The sequence below is a fragment of the Cheilinus undulatus genome, linkage group 21 (genome assembly GCF_018320785.1).
Source record: "Cheilinus undulatus linkage group 21, ASM1832078v1, whole genome shotgun sequence".
Taxonomy (NCBI): Eukaryota; Metazoa; Chordata; class Actinopteri; order Labriformes; family Labridae; genus Cheilinus; species Cheilinus undulatus.
Window position 1 is genome coordinate 9937330 of NC_054885.1, and position 27321 is coordinate 9964650.

The following is a 27321-nucleotide window of genomic DNA, read 5'->3' on the forward strand; positions in this document are numbered from 1 at the left end:
TCAGTGCCAGTCATGTACAGTATGCTCCTTTTTCCCTATGTGTAAAATTAATTTTTATATTAAATTCAAATGATTATATTTTCTATTAAATATGGCCATTTCATATCAAACAAAAATGGAGAGAAAGCTTAAAAATCCCACTTTCTACAGTAAGTGATTACATCACAAAATGTGACGTTGTTTTAATGCTAGCATGTGACAAAAATAGCAGCTGATGAAATCAAGCCAACGTGATCGTGGACCCCTAAGGGCTACCATAACCATGGAAAAAGGAACTTGTTATGGGCTTAAAAGGAAAATAAGGGAACAGTAAAAAGTTAAGTGTTTGATATCACAAGGTTCAGATGACTTCTGAGTTGTCCACTGAGCTGTCTGTGAGTTTTTAAGGTGATGTGAGATATTAAGGAGTAGTGGTGGACTTAATTTACAGCACTGACTACTGGGAGACATTTACCAAAGTGTGCTAAAATGGTGAATAAAGCCTGCAATCGATGCAATTTAAAATATCTGCATGAGTTAGAGATGTCAATCACCTTGTGATTACTGCATTAATGCTGAAAGCCCTAGTTGGTGATTGTTATGCTAGTGTTAGCTGACAAAATGCCATTACAACTTAATACTTTTTCAAATTCACACTCGTATATGAGGGGTACTAGATATCAGCTAATTTGTATTTAGGTATCAGAGTCAGAATCAGGAAGAAAAACAGAAATCAGGAGATCTTTAAACATCATTACTAAGCTGTTTTCATGGGTCATTCTAGGACATGCCCCAGCCACATTTCAGGTCAACAAGGCTTGAGTGTTTGTGATTTACACAGTTTTTTGTGATGTATTTTCAAAGCTCCTGCATGTATTCAAGCTGCAAAAGTCATGCATGTCAAATTCCAAGTTTGTAATTGATAAAAGTTAAGCTACACGGCGAGTGAACATGGGAACACTTGTGCTTGCAGACAGTTAACAATCCACTCCTATCATTGTCTGGTGCCACACAGTGTGCTTACACAAAGACTGGCCCAGGGCATGTTAAGTATTGATTTGTTCTCTGGTCATGCTGGATAAAGATAGACCCCACCCAACCAGACCAATGCAGCTAAAAATAACACGTGTAAATCAAGGCTGGAGACACAAACACTCACGTGCAGTCCCGCTGGCTGTAATGATGATGATGTGTTGGGGTCAAAGGGGATTATTGTTATTATGTAGTGAAGTGAAACGCTGCTCCTCTTTGATGCATGTCCTTCCATAATTGTTTTTGTGTTTTTATTAGTTTTATTTATAGTCTGAGGGGAGGGGGAGGATATCTCTATAGCATTTATTAAAGAGTGCTGCTTAAGTTTACAGCCCCTCCCCCATTAGTCAAAGCAATCTGAGCCATTAATCATACACAAAACCAATTACCATGCCATCATAGTCGTCTACTGTCATCTCATAGATCCAGTCAGGACACAGGGATGCTACAGAGCTCCCAAGACTCCGCTATAAATATACTAGAGGGGCAGATAATCTCTTTTCTCCTTGTGTGTACTTTCAAATGTTTCGCTCTCAGTTTTGATGGGATAGATGATGAAGAGTTACTTCATTTTAAAGGGATTAGATCCTTAAGCCGAGACAAAAAGGAAAGCTGTACTATTAAAGAAGAGGCAGCTAATTGTTAAGTCCTGAAATCCAAGAAGGGGGCAATAAAATGAATGTTATTATGAGTAACATTAAACTATTGTATATTCATGTACTGCACTGTTTTATATGATATATCACATCATGTTGTTTTGCATTGAATCGTATCAAATTGGTACTGTTATATCTTAAGTTCCTCATCTTATGTGTGGCACTCCAGGGGGTACGTCAGATTTTAGAACATATGTGGGCTATTTAAAAAATAGCATCCATGTTAAAAATTTTAAAACAACCAAAATAAACGGCACAAAAATGCAAATAATTGGGGGGGGTTTGTTGCGAATATTTCAATAAAAGACCAGTGTAAAGGCCTTTACACATTAAAGACAACGCAAATAAACGGCACAATGATCTTTGATGCCATCTAATTTTCAACAGAAATTATAAGATCTTTGGGAAAGCCATGATTCTTCCTCTTTCCAGTCTCAAAGCTGTTTGGACTAACTGCTAGGGGTTCAAATGCTTTTTGAATATTGTCTTTAAACAGATATAAAGCCTCTTGTTTTTAAATGAGAAGCCAATGCAGAAGTGCATTTAAACGGCATTCATTTTAATGTGCAGGAAATAAATTGATTAGTTGCAAGAAAAGGGATAAATTCAGTAGTTTCTTATGTTGTCCAATTATGCACACAGTTCATTTTTGTGAATTACGCTTCATTTCAAAGTAAAAGAGAAGATAAAGCTGGTAAGTTTAAGGATTTGGCTGACTGACCAGTCGAATAAAGCAAAAATATGTGACGTTTATGGGAACTATACATTATAATTCGACTAATTATTGAATTTTAGAAAGTGCTTTTCTCCTAAAATGTGATGCAAATTCCAGTCGAGTAAAAGAATAAGTAAAAGAACGTGACACATAGAAATATGAAGTCCTGTCTGGTTAATATCTATTATTCTATTGAGTGGCAGACCATAACAGCACTGGTATCAACAGTCTAACAGTTGATGCTGCACTCTAACACAATCAATGAGCCCTGCAGTGATACTAGCGCCTGTTGATGCACACAGCTGTAGCTGAAAAGAGCAGATGATAATCTCAACAGTGATGTGCCTAAGGGCCAAAGTCCTGTTCTGTTCTTTGTCCGTCTTCAGCCTCAGCCTGATCCGATAATGGCGGCCTGTAATTTGGCCTTAGTGGGCAATAGAAAGGGCAAGGTGGAGACCAATAAAACAGTCGTGTTTGGCAGTGACTGTCTGCAGCCTCAGCGGAGCTCCAATCAAAGGCGAGCCGGGGCAAAATGAAGCTCATCCATCGCCGGCTGCAGGGCGGGGTGACAGCACGGCACAGAGGAGGAAGAGGTTCAGTTTTTTACTCCAACAAGTGTCTACGAGGCCGTGCATACTCTCTCCATCCTGCCTAAGTGTAATCCGGCCCGTGCAGCTGGATGTACAGTGGATCGGTGTCATAATACAGTGTAATGCCACTTTGAGGCCGGGACATTAGCCTGGGTGGGCATACTCCAGCTGGGTAATCCTTATCTGATTGGACTATGAGACTAATCCTGCTCTCCTCTGCCGCTCCGCTCTGCTATCTGCTTTTATCTCAGGCCCGCCTCTCATCCTGCTGCTCACACACAAACATCAGCATTCAAACATGTATGCACAAATACACACAACATACTCCCACATGTGTTTTCATATGCATGAATGTATACTACATTGATACTCCCACGTGCTTATACATAAAATCATGAGGCTGGATGTGTGATCAGTGATCTGTTGGTGATTGACAGGAGTTGTGGGAGGCTCTACCAAACCGGTGGTCGCCATTTCATTTAAAGAAGGGAAGAACATTTCCTTAAAATATCTATTATGGGTAAATTACACTAAACCATACAATGGAAACAATGTGAAAGTACTAAATCTAAAGGGAGTAAAAGCCAGGAAATGTTTTTAACGAGATCTCGTCTGTTACCCTTTAATTATGATAAAGACTTTGAACATGTAGCAGTCACATTGTGACCTGAATTTTGCCCTGCAGGCTTCTGCCATGTATCATTTCTCTAGTGGTACCTATTATGGCTTAAAATTCTAACCTTGATTTACTACAGCTTTAAATAAAAGTAAATGATGTACATTATGAAGCAATCAAATAAGACGACTATAAAAATGTGAGGATGGACCGGTTTGATCATAAAAAGTGAATTAGATGATTGTGTGTCTGAGAGCAGGGATCAATCAATCACTGGACAGTAAATGAATCAAAAACTACTTTTATGATCCACTGATCATTAAAGTAATCCATATCTCTTGGCGTGTTCGTCAGCCCCAACAGCCCACCAAAGGATTTAAAGATCTGATTAAATATTCTAGAAACTTTTTAGTGGCACAATCTCTGCATTTTTCAGGAAACTTTAGTGATCTCCTAACCGAACGTTTGCCCCAATCTGAGGGATAAATTGTTCTTGACAAGAATTGTTTGTCAAATAATGAACTGATTTCGTTGTTTCTTTTCTTTTATTATTTCTTTGGGGTGTTTATGGCTTTATTTGAGATGACTTGAGATACAATTTTTAACTGGGCTATACAAATAAAGCTTGACTGACTAAACAACACTAATGACCGCTGAACAAGTGATTTCGCTCCAGCATCAGGTCATAATTTGACTTCAGATTATGACTAAAAACGTGAAAATGAATCCAACCTCCCCCTGCTGATTTTACATTTATTGCTGAAAACATTCTAAAAAAGTTTATTGATCATGTTGGCATTAGGGCTGAACAATTTCAGAAAATAATCTAATTGTGATTTTTTTAACCTAATATTACGATTAAATATGCGATTATTTCTGAAGTTCTCATCTCATGTATTTTCCAACAAAAACAAGCAATAATTCATTCTACACTATCACCAACACAACATTAGATTAAACTGGGGCTGGCCTAGGGTTTCTTCTTCTTTCTTTAGGGATTCTTTCACATTTTTGATGTGAAACCACTGTCGAGTATCTATATATATAGTTTGGTTCTAGTTGGTTTTCAAGGAAAAAGAACAAACAGCTCAGAATTAGAAAGCTAACAGAAAATCTTGTCATACAACAATGATAAAACATGTCCCTCCTTCATCACTCGGACCACCATTTCTCCCCCACACCTCCTCCTCCCTGACTCTGTGAAGCCTGAGGGCGGCGCTGTAATGAAGATGAATGCCTCAGATTAGCAGCAGACGCAGAGACTACACCTGGCTGAGAGCACAGGAGGGGGCACAGCAGTTACTCTTTAAGACGTCCCAGATAGGACGGATGAGCGGCGGCCTCCAGGGCCCGATTCATCACAAACACACGTTTACTGTGGGCAGCTGCACCCACACTGTCTGCACCCACATCTGTGAGTTTGGAAGCACAATCACTGAACCTGAAAATGGAAACTGAAGACTGCAAGGCTCAATTGCACTCTTCCAAAATACTTCAATAATATCAACAGCGCAGGAGCAGTGGGTGAAAGTTTTTCTTCCAGAGAACTGGAGGCTTTGGCATTGGATGAGAAACCGCTGAAAGCAAAGAGCCCAACTGTTTACTGTGTTTTAATCAAACCCAATGTAACCTCAGCTTGTTTACAAAGCTGAGACCAGGAATAATATCTGACAGGAAAAAAAACAACTAAGGACAAACAGAAACGGGAACCAATTAAAATGAATCTACCGTGGGGAAGCTTCTGAGAGAAGTGTCCGAATGAAATGAGAGAAAAACAAATTAAACATGGCTCTTACTTTGGTATCAAAACAGAAGAGTTATGAGAGGTGGCAGCGGGAGATCTAAAACTGCAACTAGCCATCATCGTCAACACTGATTTACCTTTACAGAGACTTTTAATAAATGCTTGACTTGTAAAAACAGTGCAAACAGACCATCAAAGTTTCTAAGAGCCCATAGCGACATCTTCAAATGTGTTTTATGGTATGACCATTAAACCAGGGTTGTTCCGGTTCTGAAACCAGTATCTGGAGTACGTCCGATACTGCTTAAAATGTACTCGTATTGGCTGATACCCAACACCTTGGTATCGGTATCTGGTAGGAAAAAATGGTATCGGAACATCCCTACATTAAATAATGCTTTCTTAAGCTATAAAAGCAAAAAAAATCTCTGAGTGAAAAGGCTGAAAAGAAAAGTAATTTAGATCTATTTTGTCTGGATAAGACTTACAATTAAAAACAATCAAAACAGTCAAAGTAATTTTCAGATTTTGACTATTATGCAGTTTCAATGTACCTTCGGGACGGTAGAAGTAGCTACACTGTATTTTCCTCAGTAGTCACATAATTAAACTGAATACAGTTAATTTAGAAAGTAATAATACTTGTGATGTCAGGGCCAAGCAGCGTTCTCTGGTGTTGGAAAATGAAGCCAATCAGGAAGGGGGAAAACTGCAGTTAAAGGCTGCCTCTGTTAAGTCAGGCAATCTCATTAGGTCCCATATGAAAATGTCTATTTTTACAGCAGAAATGAAAATATAAATATGGTACAAATCAAACAGTGACAACATCAATATCTCATATCTCTAACTGAAAAAAACATTGTAAAGTTGGGGGGATATATTATTTCAAAAGCAATCTACTTTGTGTTTATCAAGGATAGCAGTTTGTTGATATAGACATGGTTACATGGCTAGTGTGACTGATAGGTGGACAAACTAAAGCTTGCCAAAAGACTAAAGACCCTCCTTATCTCTGTCTCCTTGGGCCCATTAAAACATCTCCCTAAACCCATTTCCTATCTCCATTTTTTATGTTCTTGTAGAGGGTCAGCCATATCAAGATCTGTCCAAACTTGCAGAGTGAGTTGTTAAACTCTCCATCTGCCTATGATTGTTCATCGTGGTCAAAAATTTGGCGCCATAGAAATTTTAACACATCTAAGTAAGTGAAAACAGGTGCATGTCTTTTCTAACCTTGCAAAGCAGATAGATATGCCCGTTTCCGTGTTTCTCATTAGCGAATCCATTTTGCAAAGCTACCGTCTGAACCGTTTGGGCCCAGTTAAAAGTGACAGGACCAATCAACGACAAAGGGCTGTACTTTCTGGCGTTGCAGAGTCATGATGTAAGCAAGCAGCAACAAGAGACCGGTGTAATTATGGCAGAGGAGATTAGCGTGGATGCTGCTAAAGCGCCGGTTTTATCAGAACTTGACGACGTTTCTTCATTAAAAGAAGAACAAAGAACAGCATGAGTTGTTTTCTTTTCAAAAACAAAAGTCGTGTACTGACATACAGTGTCTACAGTCACCATGGTTCGCATTATGCAATCCTCTATGGAGTTTGCTCCTTCGGTAGGAGTGCAGCTTGGTAGCGGCTACATCACGTGTTTTTTTGCTCTGATTGGCCCGAAAAGATGTGACAGACAGAACGCTCATCTCTCTGAGTTTTTTTTTAAAGGCACTGCCCTTTCCCAAATGCTGTGTATGAGTGGTTTACCAGATGGATGTGTGAAACAAATCCATCTGGAGTGCCAGGTTATGTCGTTCCACAACTTTCTCTCCCCATATTTCTTGTCTCTCTTCAGCTGTTCTGTCAAAATAAAGGCAAAAAACCTGAAGGAATGACCTTAAGAAAGATAATAGTTTATATAGTAGATGAAAACTTTAAAAAAACATAACATTATTATCTGGCCTGGGTCTGGCCTGTGGCTTCTTTCTCAGATGATTTGATATGATATAGTGCAGTACAATAGGATGCGATATGCTACGATATGGTACGATATTATACAATAGGATACAATAATAGTAATTATAATAATAATAATAATAATAATAATAATAATAATAATAACTTTATTTTTATAGCATTTTTAAAAGTAAGGGTTTGCAAAGTGCTTTGACATGCAGAAAAACAAAGCAGCAAAACTCAACAAGAGATAAAGACAGAAAAACAACAAAAATAAGGGAACACTCTAGGGAAGAGAACCTAAACAAGACCAAAACCCAGACTAAATGTTCAGCCCAAACAACATTATTACTGAGACATTATTAGAACTAAAAATCCAAGGAAGTCATAAGAGCTTAGATATCCCAGGACATCACCAGAGCTGAGACAACCTGAGACGTCATTAAGAACAAAGAAATCCTAAGATAACACAAGAACTAAGATATCACGAGACATCACAAGAATCCGCGAGTACCTGGCCAATACAGGAACCCAACCACAAAACCTGAGACCAGGGGGACCAATATGATGCGACACAATAATGCAATGTGACATGACAAGTAACCCGCTGACACTGGGAAACTTGTTGACATAAAGTTTGTCTTTCTGTGGTAGTAAGGTGAGTTCGTCCCAAAGCCTGCTGCTTAGCAGGAGAAGCTTCATTCATGGAATCTACTTCCAGTGACGAAGGAGCAGTTTGAGGAAAGTCATTTGTGTGTTGCTAGACTGCCCAAAACAAGATCCAACATGGGATAGCCATTTTTAGTTTAAAAACGAAGCTGTAGAAATTAATGGGTTAATTGGGCTACTGCTCTTGTCCCAGTATACGAGCAGTGGAGGTTAATCGATCTGGTGGTGCAAGTATGACAAAGTTCGGTGAAGATATGCTCCCTTTCAGCTACTTACAACTGGACCAACTTCTGAATGATTAACAAGTTAGCAAGCAGCCAACAAGTTGTATGTAAAACAGTGAAAATAAGGACACCTTAACATTTCTGTAATTTTCTTGCATGCCTATATATAATACTGTATTATTGGTACAAATATGCACATGATGCATACTATCCCCCTTGATTATAGTGATATCTGAAGGCAGATGACAATAAACCTTCATCTTCATATTTATGCTGTTTGACTTCTGGGACAAATCCTGGCATGGAGGCTGGAGAGCATGCACAGATGACCAGTCCAACTTGGGTCCTATTAAGAAGTATACGTGCAAGTAAATCGACCTCTAACTGCATTATCTAGGTGGGTAAGTATGGCTTTAAAAATCACATTTAGTTCTATTTTGGTTGGACTGAAGTGTTTACATGTATTTCAGAAGTCCAGTCCAATTCACAGTACTTCAAATTTTCTAATTGCACAAGTACTGATTGAGACTGTCCATGTCTTATAGTTACAAACATATCTCAAGTCAAACCATCCCTCCCTAGTGAGCTTTTGACAGAGTACTGTATCCCAAACTGTCCCATTTCATTGTTAATACATATTATGACCGGTACAGTGAGATTTGATTTCCAGCCAGTGTTTCTAGATATGAAGAATTTTTCTTAAAAATGTGTCTGCCACAAGTTCTACAAGCTGCAGACTTGTAGAACTGACAAAGCTTATTTCTAAGAGCAACTTGATCCAAATACTGAATCTCAGACAGAAATAAAAATTCTAAATTATTGATATCAAGTGAGTGAAAGTTTAACTGAGAGAATGTGACTCCAGAAAGTGACGTGACTCTATCCTCCAGGGAGGAGACGTATCGCTCTGTCCAATAGCGTTTATTGAGTTTAATTTTAGTCTGGTTCTTTTTACCTGAACTTGACCTCACCTTAACCTCAGCCAGTTATCTCTGCTACGATGGACAAGGACTCAGAGGGAACTAAGACAGAACAGATATACTACAGTAACTGGAAAATCTATTAAACAAGGGGAAAGAAAGACTTCAATGTTGGTGACAAATAAAAAGCTGCCATTTTAAATTTTTTTCACAGTATTTTACCAGATGAATTGATATGAGTGGGTGTGTTTAGGAACAACAGCAACTCAGCAATGAAGTGGAAGACTATGTAAAATAACACAGCGGGGTTGACGACCTGTAAAAGTCACCAATGCTCAGCTGATCCCAGAACTCTGAACTACTATTGGCATCAGTGCACATCACCAAGTGCAATACCAACTTACACTGGACTGTGGGGCAGCGGAGACATGTTCTATAGAGTGACCAATCATGCTTCTTTTTTTGGCAGTCAGATGGGCAAATCTGGGTTTGAAAGATGCCGGGGGAATGTTGTCTGGCTGCATTGTGCCAACTGGGAGGTTTGGTGGAAGAAGGGCAATGGCATGGGGCTGTTTCTCAAGGTTTTGGCTAGGCCCCTGATGAAGTGAAGGGCAATCTTAACGCTTTAGTAGACCAAGACATTTTGGACAGTGCTATGCTTCCAATTTTGTGGGAAAAGTTTGGGGAAGGCCCTTTTCCATTCCAACATGACTGCGCCCCGGTGCACAAAGCAAGAACTATAAAGACATCGTTTGATGAGTTCAGTGTGGAGGAACTTGACTGGCCTGCACAGAGCCCTGACATCAAGCCTATCGGGCTCCTTTAGGATAAACTGGAACAGAGATTGCGAGCCAGGCCTTCTCATCCAACATCAGAGCCTGACCTCATAAATGCTCGACAGAATGAATGGGCACAAATTCCCACAGAGACACTCCAAAATCTTGTGCCGTCCAAGAAGAGTGGAGGCTGTTATAGCTGCAAAGGGAGGGCCAACTCAGTATCAAATTACATGTATTGGAATACAAAGTCATTACAGTCCCTGGTGGTGTAATGGTCAGGCAAAGTAATAATTTTGTCCTCAAGTGTACAGAAGGAACAACTAGGGAATAGTAGATTTAATGTAAGGCCTTATAATAATTTATATATATATTTGGTTTGTAAATGATTGCTATAGACTAATATTTTCCCACGTTGTTTCCATGTTAACTTACGATCAATCCTAACCTAGACAAATTTGGTCTGAAAAACTCATTACCCAAAATTTAGTATCCTTGATACTCAGGAATTAGTTATAAATGTAAAACCAAGTTTTGGGACTTCCCAGGTCCCTTTCAACTCCACACCAAAGTCTTTTTAAATTCTTACCAGAAAAAAATACATTACTTTCATCTGAAAACATTATGTTCAAACATCAGCAGCGAATAAAGGTGTAAAATGGCCCATATAGTCCATGATTTAGAGCTAAAAAGTTCTTATAAATAAAATTCCAAGAACTGCAATGGGTCCCAGTCTTTGCAGTATAAACCAAAGAAAAGGAGTGAAGTTCTTCAACTATTTTGAAGTTCTAACCCATGATGTAATCTCCAAAATACGCGAGCACTGACTGAGTCAGTACAATGCAGAGTTTAGAAGAAACCTGGTTATAATTTGCTTTATTTTAACCAATACAGAAAAAAAATATTTCCGGTCCTTATGGCATTGACTTGACACACGTCTGATATATAAATACACGCACATACATATCTGCCTTCATTTTGCCACCCCCACTTCTGAAAGCAAACCTACGCTCTTTCACCACATCCACAGTCCTCTCTTCTTCTCTTTTCCTTTGCTGGTGTTTTTCTCTGACAGGCAGCGAGTGAAGCAGAGGTCGAAGGTGTTCAAGCACCCAGTGTGGGTATTCCCATTTTGCTTTTTTCACAGGTTCTCCTCTCCGGTTGCTGGTTATACAAACACAAACCATCGCCCACCTGTGTCCACTCTGCGAGCAGGATGTGTGGGCCCGCGCTGCCAAACGCACAGTCTGTGTTCTCTACTGCGATAAGGACCCAGCGACTAGCTCCAGCCGTTTGCAGCCTCGCTCGCTGCCTGATCACCAGGATGACTTCATTTAGGGAGAGCTGGAGGGAAGATGAATACTCGTCATCTTGGCACTTTGATTTAATTGAGCCGAGCTGCAAACTGGAGCCTAATTAACAACAGAAATGTTAAACTTGATGCTGAAATGAGGCTGGGTTTGCAGCACGCAGGCTGCTTATCTCTGCTTCCCTCCAGCTGCATCCTCTCTGTACTTTTCCATTTTCAATCCCCTTGATTTCTGTTTAAAATACACAATTTACCTTTAATTAAACCCTTTTTAAGACACAATTTCCTGAGCTGAAAGTCTTTGAATCTCACCCGGTAAGTATATGCATTGATTTGCCTTTTTTTCCCCTTCACTCCCTCCCTTCATCTAGTCCAGGGATCATTCATGAATTGCAAAAGACAAATCTGGGTTTATTTCCATTTTGATCTCCAATTCAAACGGAGAGCCTCATTGTGCCAAAACAAAAGACACACAAACCGTGTGATGGTGTTTTGATCTCGTCCTGACTCTGGGACGTTTTGTTTGCCTATTAAAAAACGGCCTGGCTTGGATAAAGGCCAGTCACTGTCACAGTTTCAGTCTAGCTGTGATTAATCCAACGTGCAGGAATGTAATCAAAGGAATGGCTCACATACAAAAGCACTGGACCGTACTGGACATCAACTTTTTTGTGGCATTTATTTAAACTGCTAAAGCAAAGGTTGCTTTAGCTCTTTCCCTGGGAGATTGTTTCATATTAAAAACTTTATACCCGTCATTCTAAGAAAACGTCAGTTACTGTCCTCAGACACTTACTGGACACGACCTCTGGCCATTTAAACAAAAAATGCTCCACATTTCTAGTGATTTAATCAAGTAATTCATTCCTCCTGTCACACAAGGAAAAAGCAGACATCTATCCAAAACCATTTCAGTACTGGAGAGAACCTCAATAGAGTACGTAGGTAAAATTGACCTATGTATCGTAGGTACATCTGGAGATATTTGTGCTTAAAAACTCTCAAATAGACCTGCCTTGATAGGTCTCTAAACACGAGTTGTCCGTGAATTTAAGCTGACAAACAATAGCAAGACTGGCCAAAAATTTCACAAATAAAGGTCCAGACTCAGCCCTTAAGAATGGGAATCCATTTTCATAAAGACAAAGATTAGACTGTCCTCTCATTAACTAGTGACATGTCAAGCCCCGTTTACAATGTTGGCTTCCTCAACTAAAAATTAAACGCCCTCACAAAATGGAGTTTGTGCCAAACCTTAACCTATTGTGCACCTACACCAGGCGATCTTCCCCTCTGTGAACATGTGACACAATTGCTAGTTGCATAATTTTCCTCATATTCATTCCCAGTACAGCAGCAGTACAGTATTAAACTATCAGGGGTCCTATGTGGGTCACAAATCCAACACTGATGCATCTTTGAGCTCTGTTTTTGGTCTCCACCAACTCCTGAAGATAATATCTAGCTCCCCTGTAGCTGAATGCTAGGCTATGTTCCCAAGGTGGTCCCAAACTAGCTCACTTCTACATTTTTTATATTTATCAGTGGTGTGTTGGGGTTCAGAAATCTATTAGGAATTCATCTTTCAGCTGTTTTTGGTCTCCCCAACTCATGTGAAAATATCAAGCTCCTCTGACTATACTCCCAAACTAGTCCATAGTCAGCCCGATGCTGTATCTTACACATTCACTGAAGGTGTGCTTGGGGTTATGAATCTAATACTTATCTTCTTTTAGCTCTGCTTTTAGTCCACACCATCTTAATTATCTAGCTCCCTTGCTGCTAAATGCTAGGCTATGTTCCCTAGCTAAATGTTAACTGCTATAAATTGCTGTTGGAGTAGTTGTTTTAAGTTTTTTGGGGGAAAAGACAACGTTTGAACATGGTTCGGACCAAACAGCTGGACCTTGGTCCAAGCAAAAGAGGTGGACTCGGTCCGGACCAAACTGAACCACAGTCCAGTTCATGCCCAGTGTGAAAGCATTATTTTGAATGGTTCGGACCTTCACATCAATGACAGGAAATTACGGCGTGAAGGCCAGAAAAAGGAAACCCAACTGAGCCAAGGGAGCACGTGGGGAGAAGAGGAGACCAGATGTCTTCACATTTGGTCTGACGATGTTATTCAGGGCCAACTGGAAAAACATGAAAATACGGGAACTTTCCAACTGCTTGGAGGGTGAAAGAGAGAGGATACCTGGAAAAAAAAACCTGCAGCAGCAGTATATGAAGGTGTGCAATGCTCTAAAAAAGCAGTGCTTCCATGAATCACACCACTCACCATCTCTCGAGTCAGCATCGCCATGGATTCTTCTCTTTTTCTGTCTACAACGATAAAGTTGTCGTCTAATGAAACTCATAAGGCAAACTGTTGGTAGTCCTAAATCCACAATACTATGATGGTGGAAATGACTTTTTCCTTCATTGTTTACAACATACAAGTTACGTGCGTTATTCAGCTTGCCGACGTCAGACGCCCACTGGCCAGCTAACAAACCAATGTAAACTATAAAGACATGCAACCCACATAGTTGATAACGATACCACAAAGGCTTGCCATGTAAAGTCTGTTAGTCCGTTCGCAATAATTAGGGTGTGAAACGAAAACCAACCGAACCAAATACATACCACGTAATAAAAATGCAAACCTTGGTCCAGAATTTCAGGTGTGAAAACACGCTTCAAAGACTTTCAGCTTAGTCTTCCTTCACTAAGTGGCGTTCATGTCTGCAACAAACTTTGCCAACTGCTGGTCTATTTGTCATCCATACTTGCACTTTTTCATCAGAAAAAAACAGAAGCATGTAAGTTAAACAGTGACTTTATTGTACAACACCTTTGCTTTTAACCACTACAGGGCAAAACGAAACAAGAACTTTTAAAACGTGTCATCCTGATAATGCGGAAAAATTTTTAGCAAACAGTTGCTGGCAATAACTCTCTCCTCAGCTTAGTTCCCAAGCTAGGTGTTTGCCTGCCATATGGTGCTTGTAGCATTGTTCTTGCACACAAATTAATGAAAAAAGCTGCTTTCTATGACCAAAAACAACACTACAGAGCAACAAAAGTGAACTAAGACAATGAAGTTAGCAGCCCAAAAGCTAAAATTCACCCCAAGTCCCTATAAAGTTCCACAAAGCCGAGGCACCTTCACATTGATATCGATTAGGGCTGCTTTAAATTGGAGTTGCTGCTTCAAACCGATTATTAAGCTTTGAACAGAAGGTGCACAGAGTCAGGCTGCTTATCACAGCAGCCAGAGGAGCAGGAAGTCAGACTCTGTGGCCTTTTAGGACCTCACAGCTTAGAAGATGAGCAGATTTGAAACACCGTGTTCCCTCGCAAGGTTACAGCGCCGGCCACTGTCCAAGTCAGCTGCTTGATGCGACAGGAAACACAGGTCTCAGGTCACGTAATGGGCAGGGTTAAGCCCTTCCTGTGACAAAGGTGCATCATGATTTTAACTTTAAGGGGCTTTAGTAAGGACAGAAAAGAGTCCAACCCTGCAGAGGGATGCTTACATGCCAATATATCACCAGTCCTAACTATAGCTCCTGAATATGTTATCATTCTGTATTCTAGCTCTGATGTCTGACAAGAGAAACTGTTCAAGATCAGTGTAGGAGGCGTTTATGCAACTGCTTCAGGCTGCAAACAGAAACCTGCTTCACCCTGCCTGCAGGCGCAGAGAAACAGCTCGTCTGGATACAGGTGGAGAGTTTTCGTCTTCATATGTTGCGAGAGTAATGCCTTGAAACCACTTAAAATCGAGCAGACTAACAGGATGTGCCGTTTGAAACGGAAGGAGGTTTCATTCACAGAGAGACGATCTAAGACTGTGCAGGACTGCACAAAAAAAGAGAGAGGTTTGAGAAAAAAAAATGTCGCGGTAGGTTTGTTTTTCCCTTTGTGATACCTGATACCTTCATGTTGCATCAAACACCAATCTCATTGACCTTTCTGCAAGAGCTCAAGCGCTCATAAGAAGTATAAGTATGGCTAGATCCACTTCTATTAGGTCTTGACACCTGGAATGAAGCGTTTTCTCTTTGGAGCACCTTGTGAATGCATGATTTCAAGCAAACTGTGATTGGTTTTCTGGCTTTCGAAGAGGCTTGAAGTAGCGAATCTATCCGGTACTTTACCTCTTTTCTTTCCCTTCAACTATCAGATGTTATGACTGAGTTTTTAAGGACATCTTGAGCCTGAAATCTTGTGTTTCTGTGGCCATTCAAACCCCGATTCCAGTCGAACCCTGCTGAGAGAGGTGTCAATGCATGCTGGGAAAGTTTCCTCCCGCTTACCTTCCAAACAGCACGTCCTCCACAGGCCCGAGTGGGTCATCACCTCCTCGTTCTTCTTGCTGGTCTCGTTGTCGCTCATGGACTTGGTCCTGCAGACGCCCCGGGAGTACAGCCAGTAGTCCGTGCCGACCGCGATGGTCATGAGGCTGAAGGCCGCGAAGGCGCCCACCGTGGTCAGCAGCATCTGGACTCCGCGGTCGAACAGACCCATGTTTCCGCATTCCATGAAAGGGGGACCCCCTTTCCTCTTGATGTACAGGAAGTAAATATTTGAAAATTTCCGGGACCAAACCAAACCGAAAAACCGGGATATACTCGTGCGGAAGGAGAGGGAAGAAGGAGGCGGAGGGTGCGGTAGGAACCTTATGGTTGCGTTTGGGTGAGGACCAAATCAGGAGAAAAAAGTAAGGTGTTTGGAGGTTTTTGAAGAGAGGAAGAGGCTGTTAAGTCTCTCCTCTCTGTTTGTTCTTGTTTTTCTGCACCCAAAAAGATGAGAAACTGGAAGTACAGAGGGTGGCAGAACCTTAGCAGGCCTTCAGCTGCAGATGTAGCAGCAAATGAAGCCAAAAATGTGGATAATAACACTTAGCTAGGACGGATTAGTTGTGTCCTACAGCCTTTAGCCTTAAAATGGGAACCAAACTGAGGTTTATCGTCTACAGCAGTGCTGCAGAGAGAGAGCAGACAACCTGTTAGTTGACTTAAAGGTTACAGAATTGCACAGAGCTGAATTAACATGAGCTCAAATGGAGACAGTATAGAGTAATGGTAGGCTTACAGTACAACAGTTCAATATGTCTGTTACAGTGAGTTACTTAAGTCAGAGGTTATAGCATTGCAGTTACTTTATAACTATGCAAAAAGCTTTCCTAAAGTCTAGTATTAATATATTACTCTAGTGTGTTTTGTTAGCCGAAAACGGTAAATAGCTAGGAGATAACAAACGAAGGACAGCAGGGAAATTTAGTGGAAATAAAAAAAGAGTAAAAAATGGACGACTTGGAGTCTGTCGAGAGGATTTAAAGCAACTCTCTGGTTGTTTATGTCGACTAAATGTGGTTTTAAAGGAAATATCACGCTGGTTTCTCGCAAATGAACCACGCTGGAATGAGGAAATCAAGGCTCAGACGTAAATTAGCATTTAAAAACACACAAACTAGCTAGAAAACCGATAAAAATTTTAAAAAAAGAAACGAAATTAACCGCGTATATTTGCCTTTTTCCTAAAATTTTGATCCCCAGTTTCCATATGTAGCCCTATAGCTCTGGGAAGCTTTCCGCCGAAAATGGGGGTCTGCGGTCAGAGGAGGCTCTGTCGTCGACGATCCGGAAAGAGCGGGGAGCATCCAGCAAGGCACGCCGACCATCACTCGACATGGAGCCGGCAGAAGGAGGACGAGGAGTCGGTGTGGGCGCCGCAGCAGCTGCTGGAGGAGGAGGACTCTGCCGCTTGAATATCCCAGCTCACCGTGGCAGTATCACACCCAGGACGGTCCCGTTTGTATAGCCCTTGCGCCATGTAATAGGAAGAAATATAAATGTGATGAATGTTTCCCCTCCTCCTCTTCTGCTTCTTCTTCTTCTTCTTGCGCTCTCGGCTGCAGATTTTGACGCTTGCAGGAAGAAGAAGGGGGGAAAAATATTACACAATCAAGAGAGCGACTTGCACAGGTCCACACAGAGAGAGCTGGTGTTGTCACGATGTCAGTGTGCGTTCAATACATTCAGGTTGGCGTCTCTGTCAGTGTACACAGGCTGCCTTGAATTCTGCGGGCTAGTTTGTCTTCTTCTTCTTCTCTTTGTCTTTTTACACGACGGTTCTGAAGGCCCACAGTGTTTAATGTGAGAGTGTGCGGACTGCAGCAATGGAGGCTCGTTGCCGGAAAGATATTAAAAATTTTTTAATTCCGTTTCTGTGCGCGGAGGGGGCGGAAGGAGGGGGTGTTGCGATGCTTTCTCTCTCTCTTACTCTCTCTCTTTCTCTCTCTCCATTCGTGCAGAGATTGATGCATTTAAGGCTGATTATTATTGCCCAATCCAGTTGTTGCGGCACACCACTTTTTCATCAACTAACCCACTAGATTCCTGACTAATTCTCTTCACAATAATGGCTCCTGTGAATTAAATTGAAGCTTTAAATGCAGACGTGGTGTCCTATGTTTTCTTCATGAATGACAAGAACAGTTTAAGGACTTTTCTTGTCATGTTGAAAGTCTTAATTGTTAAACCCAACGTTAAATCCCCGTATTGTTTTAAAAGATGACTGTCTCTTATACACTGTGTAATTAGTGTGCAGCAATCAGCACTGATAGTGTGTGTGAGGCTGTGGTGCTGAAAGAACAGCTCCCTCCAGCTCTGCTCCACCTCTGTGGAGTTTGTCGCCCCCTGTTGTTCAAAAGTCTTCATCACAACTGATTACATCAACTTCCAATGGAAGTAAGCCTTTCTGCTCTTAAAAAATTAGTTTCAGGTGCAAATTTTGTCCCACGTCAGATGTAACAATCTTATCAGTATCTATAAATTACTGATCCTGATCTCCGATTATGTAATAGAACTGGTTTGGAAAATTACACCATTCAAACAGCACAGTTTGGGGGTCCATAGCTGGGCTGGGGCCTTCACTTGTGGAGCTAGACTGGTCGTGCTTTCACCACAAGGCACAACAATCATGATATGAAGCATTTAAAGTTAATGGAAAGCTCAAGCCATGCAAGATAGATAGATAGTCGTTTATTGTCATTGCATTGTAAAAAAAACAATGAAATTACATTTGGCAGTCTCCTCTGTAGCAGCAAACACAGTCGTCCAAGCGGTGGTCAGAAATCCGCAGCCTCACGTCATCCATCCTGCTGGTGAGGGAGTGGGCGTCAGTGCTCAGTAGGACAGGTTTGTGTAGGGCAGCTCTTAGCCTAGCCTGCAGCCCAGCTTATTTGCCCCGCTTCCACCTTCTCGCACAATACCGTCTCTGCCTCCTAACCACCTGGCTGTAGGTGTCGTGCTGCTCCGCGTCCTCCTCCTTTCAGTCTCCGAGCGCCTCGTTCTCCAGATAATCTCCGTCGGGAAAAATGTAAACTCCATGGGCACGCTGTCAGTTCTGGTGTAAGTGTAGGGCTATGTTTTGCTGCTCTCTATATACGCATCTCTATACACCTAAAACAGCCAACAGGTCAAATTTACCTGTCATTAAAGTGCCTTGATTTTCATAAATAGCACTGGTCAAGGACTGTTAATTAACCACTGACATGGAAGAGCTTATTAACCACAAATAGCTAACTAGATCACTGTTGGGAGATGATCCGTCACATAGAAAATTGAACTGATTTCTAATCCCGAAACTTCCTCATCACCGGATTCTTCTTCATTAAAAGCACTGAGATTACCTTTTGACATTTAACAATGGTAATTTTTTTTTTCCTGTTGTGTCCATGTTGAAGGTTGATCTATCGACTTCTGATTAGGCATTGCTGCAATAGAGAGAAGGCATTCCCATTGTGCCATCTATTTATTGCTGGTGTGGAATAAAACAGTGGGAAAATCTAGGTTTTCTTATGGGGTAAATTTGACCTGCATGGTTCAAGATATAAATGCCCATTAACAAAATTTGGGTTTAGGTCAGGATTTTTTATGACACCAGGTGCTACTGAAAACTTTTAGGAAAAATAAAAGACTGACAGACTTCAAGATTGTACACACATCACGTAGGATACTATTAAAGAAGAGCCTTTGGTAAATTTTACCCATTGGCATTTCTAGTGTTAAAGGTGGGGACAACATTTTTTAAATTTCAGTTTTCCCCCTGTATTACCCAACTGCTGTTAAACAGAGCAAGACATTTTTAGCACAGCTTTCCCCAAACATCCTAGTTTTATTTTGGATGCTTACATTATTTTAATTTGCACACAGAAACATAATTATTTCCCAAAAGACCCAGAAACTACCAGGGTTCAAAGTTATTAGCCTCCTTTAGAACTGACCATAAATCACTGTTGTGCAATGATGTGCTTTAACTTTGCAATGTTCAAAGCTTGTAAAATCGAGCTCAATAAGGGTGTGAGATGTCGCTGAAGAAAGCATCATGGCAACAACAGAATAAATCAGTTAAGACTTGAGAAAAAGAATTATCAATGCTCTCAAAGAAGGAGAGGGATTTACAAATTATCACAGAGCTTTCAAGTGTCATGAACTGGAGTGAGAAGTATAATCAAGAAGTTCAAAGAAAGCAACACAGTACAGAACAAGCCGGGCAGAGGCAGGATGAGAAAGATTTCAATGACGATGTGTCTAAAGACCCTAGAACAACCGCCAAGACACTAGTGGAGGCTTAGCTGAGTCTGGAATTGTAGTCTCAAAGAAGACCATCACTAGAGCCCTGTAGGAATGGACTGAGAGGTTGCACACCAACAAAAACTCCACATCTGCAGAAGAGACAACTTCAAGCCAGACCAAAGAATGCTAATGAAATCCTGGAGAAAGATTATGCATACTGGAAGCATGTTCAGATGTGACCAAATTAGAGCTCTTTGGCCATAGCGAGGTAGCTTTAACCTTGCAAGGCAGATGGATTCGCAATTTTCCGTGTTTCTCACTGGCGAATCCATCTTGCAAAGCTCCCATCTGAACCGTTTGGGCCTGGTTAGAAAGTGGCAGGACCAATCAGCGTCTAGGGGCAGTACTTTTGGGTGGAGTCGTGACGTAAGCAAATAGCAAGGCCGGTGCAATTATGGTGGAAGACATTAGCATGGATGCTGCTAAAGCGCCAGTTTTGTCAGAACTTGAAGACATTGCTTCATTAAAAGAAGAACAAAGAACAGCAGTGAGCTGTTTTATTTTCAAAAATGATATGGTCTTGTACTGACATGTCTACAGTCCCCATGTTTCGCGTTATGTTCAGTTCTCTATGGAGTTTACTCCTTGGTAGCAGCTACGTCACATGTTTTGTTGCTCTATGGAAGGTTTTCCAGATAGATATATGAAACACATCCATCTGGCTTTGTCTTCTTTTTTTGTGAACAACTGTTTATTGAGTTAAGTTGACAACACATAAACACGTGTACACATGCTCTTAAAGATTAAGACAAAATTCATAGTGTTGAACAGAAAGCATGACATTTGTTATTTCTCTAATCAGGACCTTATATATATATATGTATATATATATACATAAAAGAAAAAAGAAAAAGGAAAAAAAACATACAAATAAATAAATGAATAGATAAATAAATAAATAAATTCTGTCAAATACATCCTCACTATGCAACAGCCATTCCTGACGGTTTAATTGCTATTTGCATCGAGATCTGCATAGACTAAAAAAAAAGTTTATACTTGCATAAAAATAGGGGTGTCTGTCAAAAATGACACCCCTGCTTCAAGCTTATTAATTCTGGCTTTGTCTTCCAGTACGACAGGACCCTGAACATACCTGGCTCCTGGTAAAGAACTACATCCAGGAGACCAAAGTGAACGTCAGTGAGTGTCACAAAGCACTGACTTGACTTCCATTGAAAGTCTTTGGAGTGAACTGAAGACCAAGGTCCAAACCAGAAGACCATCAAATCTAAAGGGATTTGAGAGACTCACCAATGAAGAATGGGCTGGAATTCCTCAGGAAGCAGTCTGAGTCTTAATTTTGCAGAAGCTTTTATACAAAGTGATGTACATACAGGTAGACAGGTGTCCCGGGGGTTAAGGACCTTGCCCAAGGGCCCAAACTGGATATTGAGTCTGTACTGACTGGGATTCAAACCATCAATCTCCAGCACCAAAACTTAGTGGTGTAACCAACTGAGCTATCCAGCCCCCTCCACATCACGGAGGGAAAGATGATTTTCACCCATTTTAAGAGAACAGAAAGGACAAAATCCCTCAAGAAGCAGCTGCCCCAGCCAGGCTGGGTGGGGCTGAAGTGTTTTGTTCTGCACCACATGGAGGGAAAATCATTATGAAACCTCCCAAGAAGCAAGCAGTGCCAGGCAGCAGAGTGGTGTACCGCCCTACTCAGTGAAGGTCAAGGGCTCTCAGCCTGGCTGTTAGCTTCCTGAAAGGACATAAACTCCCAGGAAGCAAACACTGGCAGGCAGATGCTTTCGTTTAGAAGGTTGAGGGATCAATACCAGTGCAGGCAGGGACAGTGAAGGGAAAGATGATAGGAAAAAGACTTCCGCCCCAAGATTGAAGAGCTTTGACTGGGATGAGTAAACTTTTTTTTCAACAGGATTGTTTCATACTGCCATTGCGACCTTCTCCCTGTTGACCTCAGATAGGGAAGTTAGCATGCATGCAATTGTTTCAAAAATCTACAAAGAAGAAGAGACAACCGTGGCAATGACTCAGGCTGACATTTGTTCATGCTTTGTGCAGAAAATGGATTCCATCCTGCAGACATCAGAAATGGCCAACATACTACTTCTGCACTGACTGTGCTGCTCAAAGAATGACGTAGGCCTGTGCAGTTTGAACATGGCGTTTTATCAAGGAGACATGAAATATTCCCAACATATTTACATTTTTAACCATCAACCCTTCAAAACTGAGCACTACTATTATTATGTTTACTTTCCAGAATTGATATCCTAGTCCAAGTTGTTTTTTTCCTCTGATGACGAGTGTGAAAAGAGTTATACTGCTCATGTAACCATCAGCGTCACAGGGGGAAAGCGCCCATGCAGGTTGGTCCTCTCCTTGTGAAAAAAGCCATCATCATGTTTCTCTCAGGCCTCAGGGCCTCATGTCAGATACTCCGATGACCCGCTCTGAGACTTGTTTGGACAGGCTGATTTCTGCTGCTCTTACGGTTGCATTTATCGCTGAGTTGCTTCACGCTGGTGTGACATGGGAGTGCTGGTTGCAGAAAGAGAAAGTTAAGAAACAGAAAAAGACAAATAACTTGGTGCTGAGGGACCTCTGATTGGCCTTGTTATAATAATAAAAATCAAAGAAATCAAACAATGGAAACGGTGGGAAAAATCATCAGGGCAGGAAGTGGGAGGGATGGACTGGTCAAATACAAGATGTTAGTCTCAACTGATAAGAGGAGTCTGGCTGCAGACTTCCCCATGAAGATGCACTAATGCTCTTAAATTTCAATAAATGATCATCTTGTATTGCAGTGATCATCAACTAGCGGCCTGGGGGCCATATAAGGCCCCCCAAAGCTTCCTGTCCGGCCCCTGAAAGATCATTAAATTCAGAAAAGGAGAAAAAGAAGATGTTGTGGTTTTAAGAGTATCCTTTGGCTTTAAATGTCTGCAGCTGTTAAATCATCCCAAAACAATTAATATGAAAGAGTTTTAGAATGATGTAATATTTGATCTGTTTTAACTGAAATGTACTTTTCAGTCACACTTATTATAAATTTTTTAAAAAAGGGCAAGGCTGGCAAAAGTGTAACAAAAATAATAGGTGATAAATGGTAAAATGGGTTATGGAGTGGCACAAAGAGACAAAAAAATGGTGAAAAAAGTGATGTAAATGGAAAAAGGGGGGCAAAAGTAATAAAAAATGGGTTAAAAGTGTCAAAAATCATGCAAAAAAATGATGAAAAGGGGTTAAAAAGTGGCATAAATGGATACAAGTGGGTAAAACATACAGGAAAAGGGGTTAAGAGGGGTTGATATTTTGCAAAAAGTGGCAAAGGTAGTGCAAAGAATTAATGCCAAGGGGTTCAAAAGTGGAAAATAGAAGAAAAGTGGCAAAAATTCATGAGTGGCACAAAGAGGATAAAATGTGTTAAAGAGGCAAAAAGTTTCAAAAATGGGTTAAAAGTGGCAAAAACAGCAGAAATAGCATGGCAAAGTTGCATAAAAGGGTTAAAGAGTGGCAAAATGTGCGAAAAGTGGTGAGCACTGATTTAAAAGTTGCAATAATTGTTGAAAAATTAAATGAAAAGGGGTTAAAAGTGGCAAAAATGGATAAAAGAGTGGGTAAAACATGCAGGAAAAGGGGTCAAGAGGGGTTAAAATCTCGCATAAATTGGTAAAAGAGGAAAAAATGGGCTAAAAGTATGAAAAAGGGGTTAAAAGTTTCAAAAATGGGGGATAAATAGGGATAGATCTCACTGGTAATGACTAAAAAAGTCCTGCATTTTGAAAGAAAATACAAATACTACCACAATAATATTTCAATCAGACCAAAATATTTATTTTATTTTTGTGTATTTGAAAGTCTGGCCCCCAGAGTTTCTGTTGAGAATAAATCTGGCCCTTGTGCAGATGTACTTGATGACCCCTGTTGTATTGACTACATACAGAGCAGATATAATACATAGATCTGAGCTAGAGTATTCATTCATTCAGTGTCATTTTTTATTTGATTTGATTTGATTTCATGGACAAACTAGACCTTTACTGATCAAGGTGGTTTTTATTGGAGAACTCTACTGACTAAACTGCATTAAAACAGGCTAAATTATGTTCTGGAAATCACTACATGAGCTCAGAACGCTTCCAGACATCTCTGTCTGTCCACACAGCTCACTGTGCCATCCACATATGTGAGTTAAAGTCGTATCATGTAAAGGAGAACCCATGTTAACATGATTCATAAACACTGCCATCTTCTCAGGGCCAAAGCTCTTCAAAAATGAGCTGGGACCAAATGGAAAACTGTTCTGTGGGCGCTGTGTCCTGCAGACTAAAGAAGTGGGACCATCACCACACAGTTCAAAAGCCTTAATCTCTTAAGGTACGAGGTTGCGTTAGTGCAAGTGGGCAGCTGAGGGAAGGCCTTGCATATTTCAGCAGGAGTATGCTAAACCACATACTGCATCCATAACAACAGCATGGCTTCACAGGAGAAGAGTCCAGATGCTAAACTGGCCTAGACCTTTCACCAGTAGAAAACATTTGGTGCATCATCAAACAATGTAATGAATCAAGAAAAAGCACTGAATTAATGACAAGTTTGTCCTAAAAACCTCCCTGATTCTCCATCTCAGGCAGGGTTCTGGATACCCTTTATTTCATTACAAAATTATTCATGACTGGCAAAAACTAAGTTCCAGGACAGCATCCATCTTGGTCCCATGTGGACTCTTTATGCCAATCTGACATTAACAGAGAAAGCAGCAGATCCGGCCCTAATCGAGGCCTTGTTAGAGCGCCCCTTGAGCTTTGGCTCTGGGAGAGCTTCCAGTAAATCGTCCTCTGGAGTGAAAGAAGAGAGGAGAAAGGGAAAAAAGAGAGGCTCAATCAAAGGTGGTCGCACTTTGAACATTTCTATCATCAGTAATTAACATGATTAAAGGAAGCTTGTTTGAAAGGCACCCATGGGCCCTTTGGTCAACTGGGCTCTTCTTTTTAGGAAGGCAAATTAGATCAAAACTGAGCAGTTAGAGGGCATTTTCTTCCTTTATAACAAAACATAACAAACTTTCTAAGTTTTATGTTCAATATTTGTTGTGTGCCTGTCTTTGGCTTTTAGTTGGACCATCTGTCTTTTGATTTTATGTCCTGCTATGTGTTCTGCATTAATTTGCAAACGGCTGAACTGGAATATCAATGGAACAAACTTTGAGACGCTTAAAACTCAAATATCGTTAAATGTTATAAGAGCAGTTACTTAGACTATATCCAGACAAATAATATACAATATAAATACATTATGAGTTCATATTTCTTAGGCTTTGGGACTCCAGCAAACTACAGTGAGAGCCATTGTCCACAAATGGAGAAAACCTTGGAACAGCGGTGTACCTTCCCAGGAGTGGCCTGCCTACCAGAATTACACCAAGAGTGCATTGAAGACTCATCCAGGAGGTCATAAAAGAACCCAGAACAACATCTAAAGATCTGCATTCTTGTCACCCATTGTGAGAGCCACTGTCCACAAATGGAGAAAACTTGGAACAGTTGTGCACCTTCCCAGGAGTGGATGGTCTATCTAAATTACTCCAAGAGTGCATCAGCAACTCATCCAGGAGGTGACAAAAGAACCCAGAACAACATCTAAAGATCTGCACTCTCTTGACCCATTGTGAGAGCCATTGTCCACAACTGGAGAAAACCTGGAACAATTGTGAACCTTCCTAGGAGTGGATGGTCTATATAAATTACTCAAAGAGTGCATCAGCAACTCATCCAGGAGGTTATAAAAAACAGAACAACATGTAAAGATCTGCACTCTAGTGGCCCATTGTGAGAGCCATTGTCCACAACTGGAAAAAACATGGAAAACATGGCTAGTTAATGCTATATGCTACGAGGTCTGCAACACTGTGTATTTGTGATATTGATTGCCTCCATGCCAGGTAAATCTGTTAAACTTTGTAAAAAAATAGCCTTTTGTAAAGAGCAGAGATTGTATTCAATGTATGTATACGTTTTCTGATGATAATTGCAGCGTAGCGGTCCATTCAAAGCTGGTAAGTAATAACTTTCCTCAGTTCCCATTCATTTCTTATGGCTGCCCATTTCCTGGCAAAAATGATATCCATGGAAGAGTTACAATGCCAAAACCACTGCTGAACAAAGGAACAGGCCAAGAGACATCTACATGATCTCAGAGACGTTTGGGAAAATGTTATGTGGACTGACGAGACAAAAGTTGAACTTTTTGGAAGGTGTGTGTCCCATTCCATCCGAAGTAAAACTTACACGCCATTTCACCAAAAGAACATCATATATAGTTAGTTTTAGTCATGTAGGAATCCCCCCCATCTTTATTATTACTTTCATCTTCTCAATTTTCAAGCAAGCAGATGTTAAAACCAGTCATGTAATCTTTTCTTCTGTTGTGTCCCCGTGTGTCTCGATCCATGTTCTGTGGTCTGTTTTGTGCTCTGAGGTTGTTCTGCTGTTGTCTTGCGTGTGTGAGTACACTGCCATGTCAGCAGCCTTTCCACACAGATCCCTGACTGTCTGCACTGATCTGAGAGCAGCTGAGTGAGCGTTTTGACATGGCCCAACACACAAATAAACACCCTGTCCAGCCCGAGCACCACACTGCTAACGGCTAGACTAAGGTGAGGCACAAAGTGCTACACTTGTGTCTACGGTGTAGTGGATTAGATACAGGAAAATAAACAGTCAAAGCACCAATGGAGGCCACTTTTGACACTGGATCAAGTAAATTCTGAACATTTTTAAAAGTAATGTTTTCAGTAACCATGAGATGATATATATCTTTAGTGTTCTCCACTACATATTAATTTACTTTCCAACACCAACTCCAAAAAACGTTGGGGCGCTGAGCAAAATTTAAATCAGAACAATGCAGTGATTTTCAAATCTTATGAGCTTATATTTTATTCACAATAGAATATAAACAGTACATCAGATGAACTGAGACACTTCACCAGTCCATGAAAAATAATAGCTCATTTGATTTGATGGCAGCAGCCCATCTCAAAAAAGTTGGGACAGGACCATTGTGTAGCATCCCCTCTTCTTTCAACAACAGTCTGTCAATGTCTGGGATGTGAGGAGAGCAGTTGATTGAGTTTTGGGAGATGAATGTTGTCCTGTTCCTGTCTAATGGTGGATTCTAGCTGCTGAGCAGTCCTGGGTCTTCATGAAAGAGATGTCTGGATGGGAGCATGTATTGCTCTAAAACTTCTATCTACTTTTCAGCATTGATAGAGTCTGTCCAAATGTGTAAGCTGCCCACACTATAGGCACTAATGCAACCCCATATCATCAGAGATGCAGGCTTTTGAACTGTGCACTGATAACAAGCTGGATGGCCCCTCTTCTCTTTAGTCTGCAGGACACGGTGTCTGTGGTTTCCACAAATAATTCAGAAATTTTGATTCATCTGTTCTGACCACAGAACAGTTTTCCATTTAGCCTCAGTCCAATATTTCAAGAGCTCTGTCCCAGAGAAGGTTTCAGCATTTCTGAAGAA

General features: G+C 40.8%; 1 protein-coding gene across 1 annotated transcript in view; it reads right to left on the reverse strand.

Annotated features, from left to right (window-relative positions):
- Nucleotides 1–17172, reverse strand: part of cacng2a (calcium channel, voltage-dependent, gamma subunit 2a) — a 112023-nt gene extending 94851 nt beyond the window's left edge. The window contains exon 1 of the mRNA XM_041778049.1: nucleotides 15481–17172. Within this exon, the coding sequence (XP_041633983.1) occupies nucleotides 15481–15706 (226 nt within the window). The 5' untranslated portion in view covers nucleotides 15707–17172. The remainder of the gene's footprint in view (nucleotides 1–15480) is intronic.
- Nucleotides 17173–27321: the final 10149 nt, after the last annotated feature.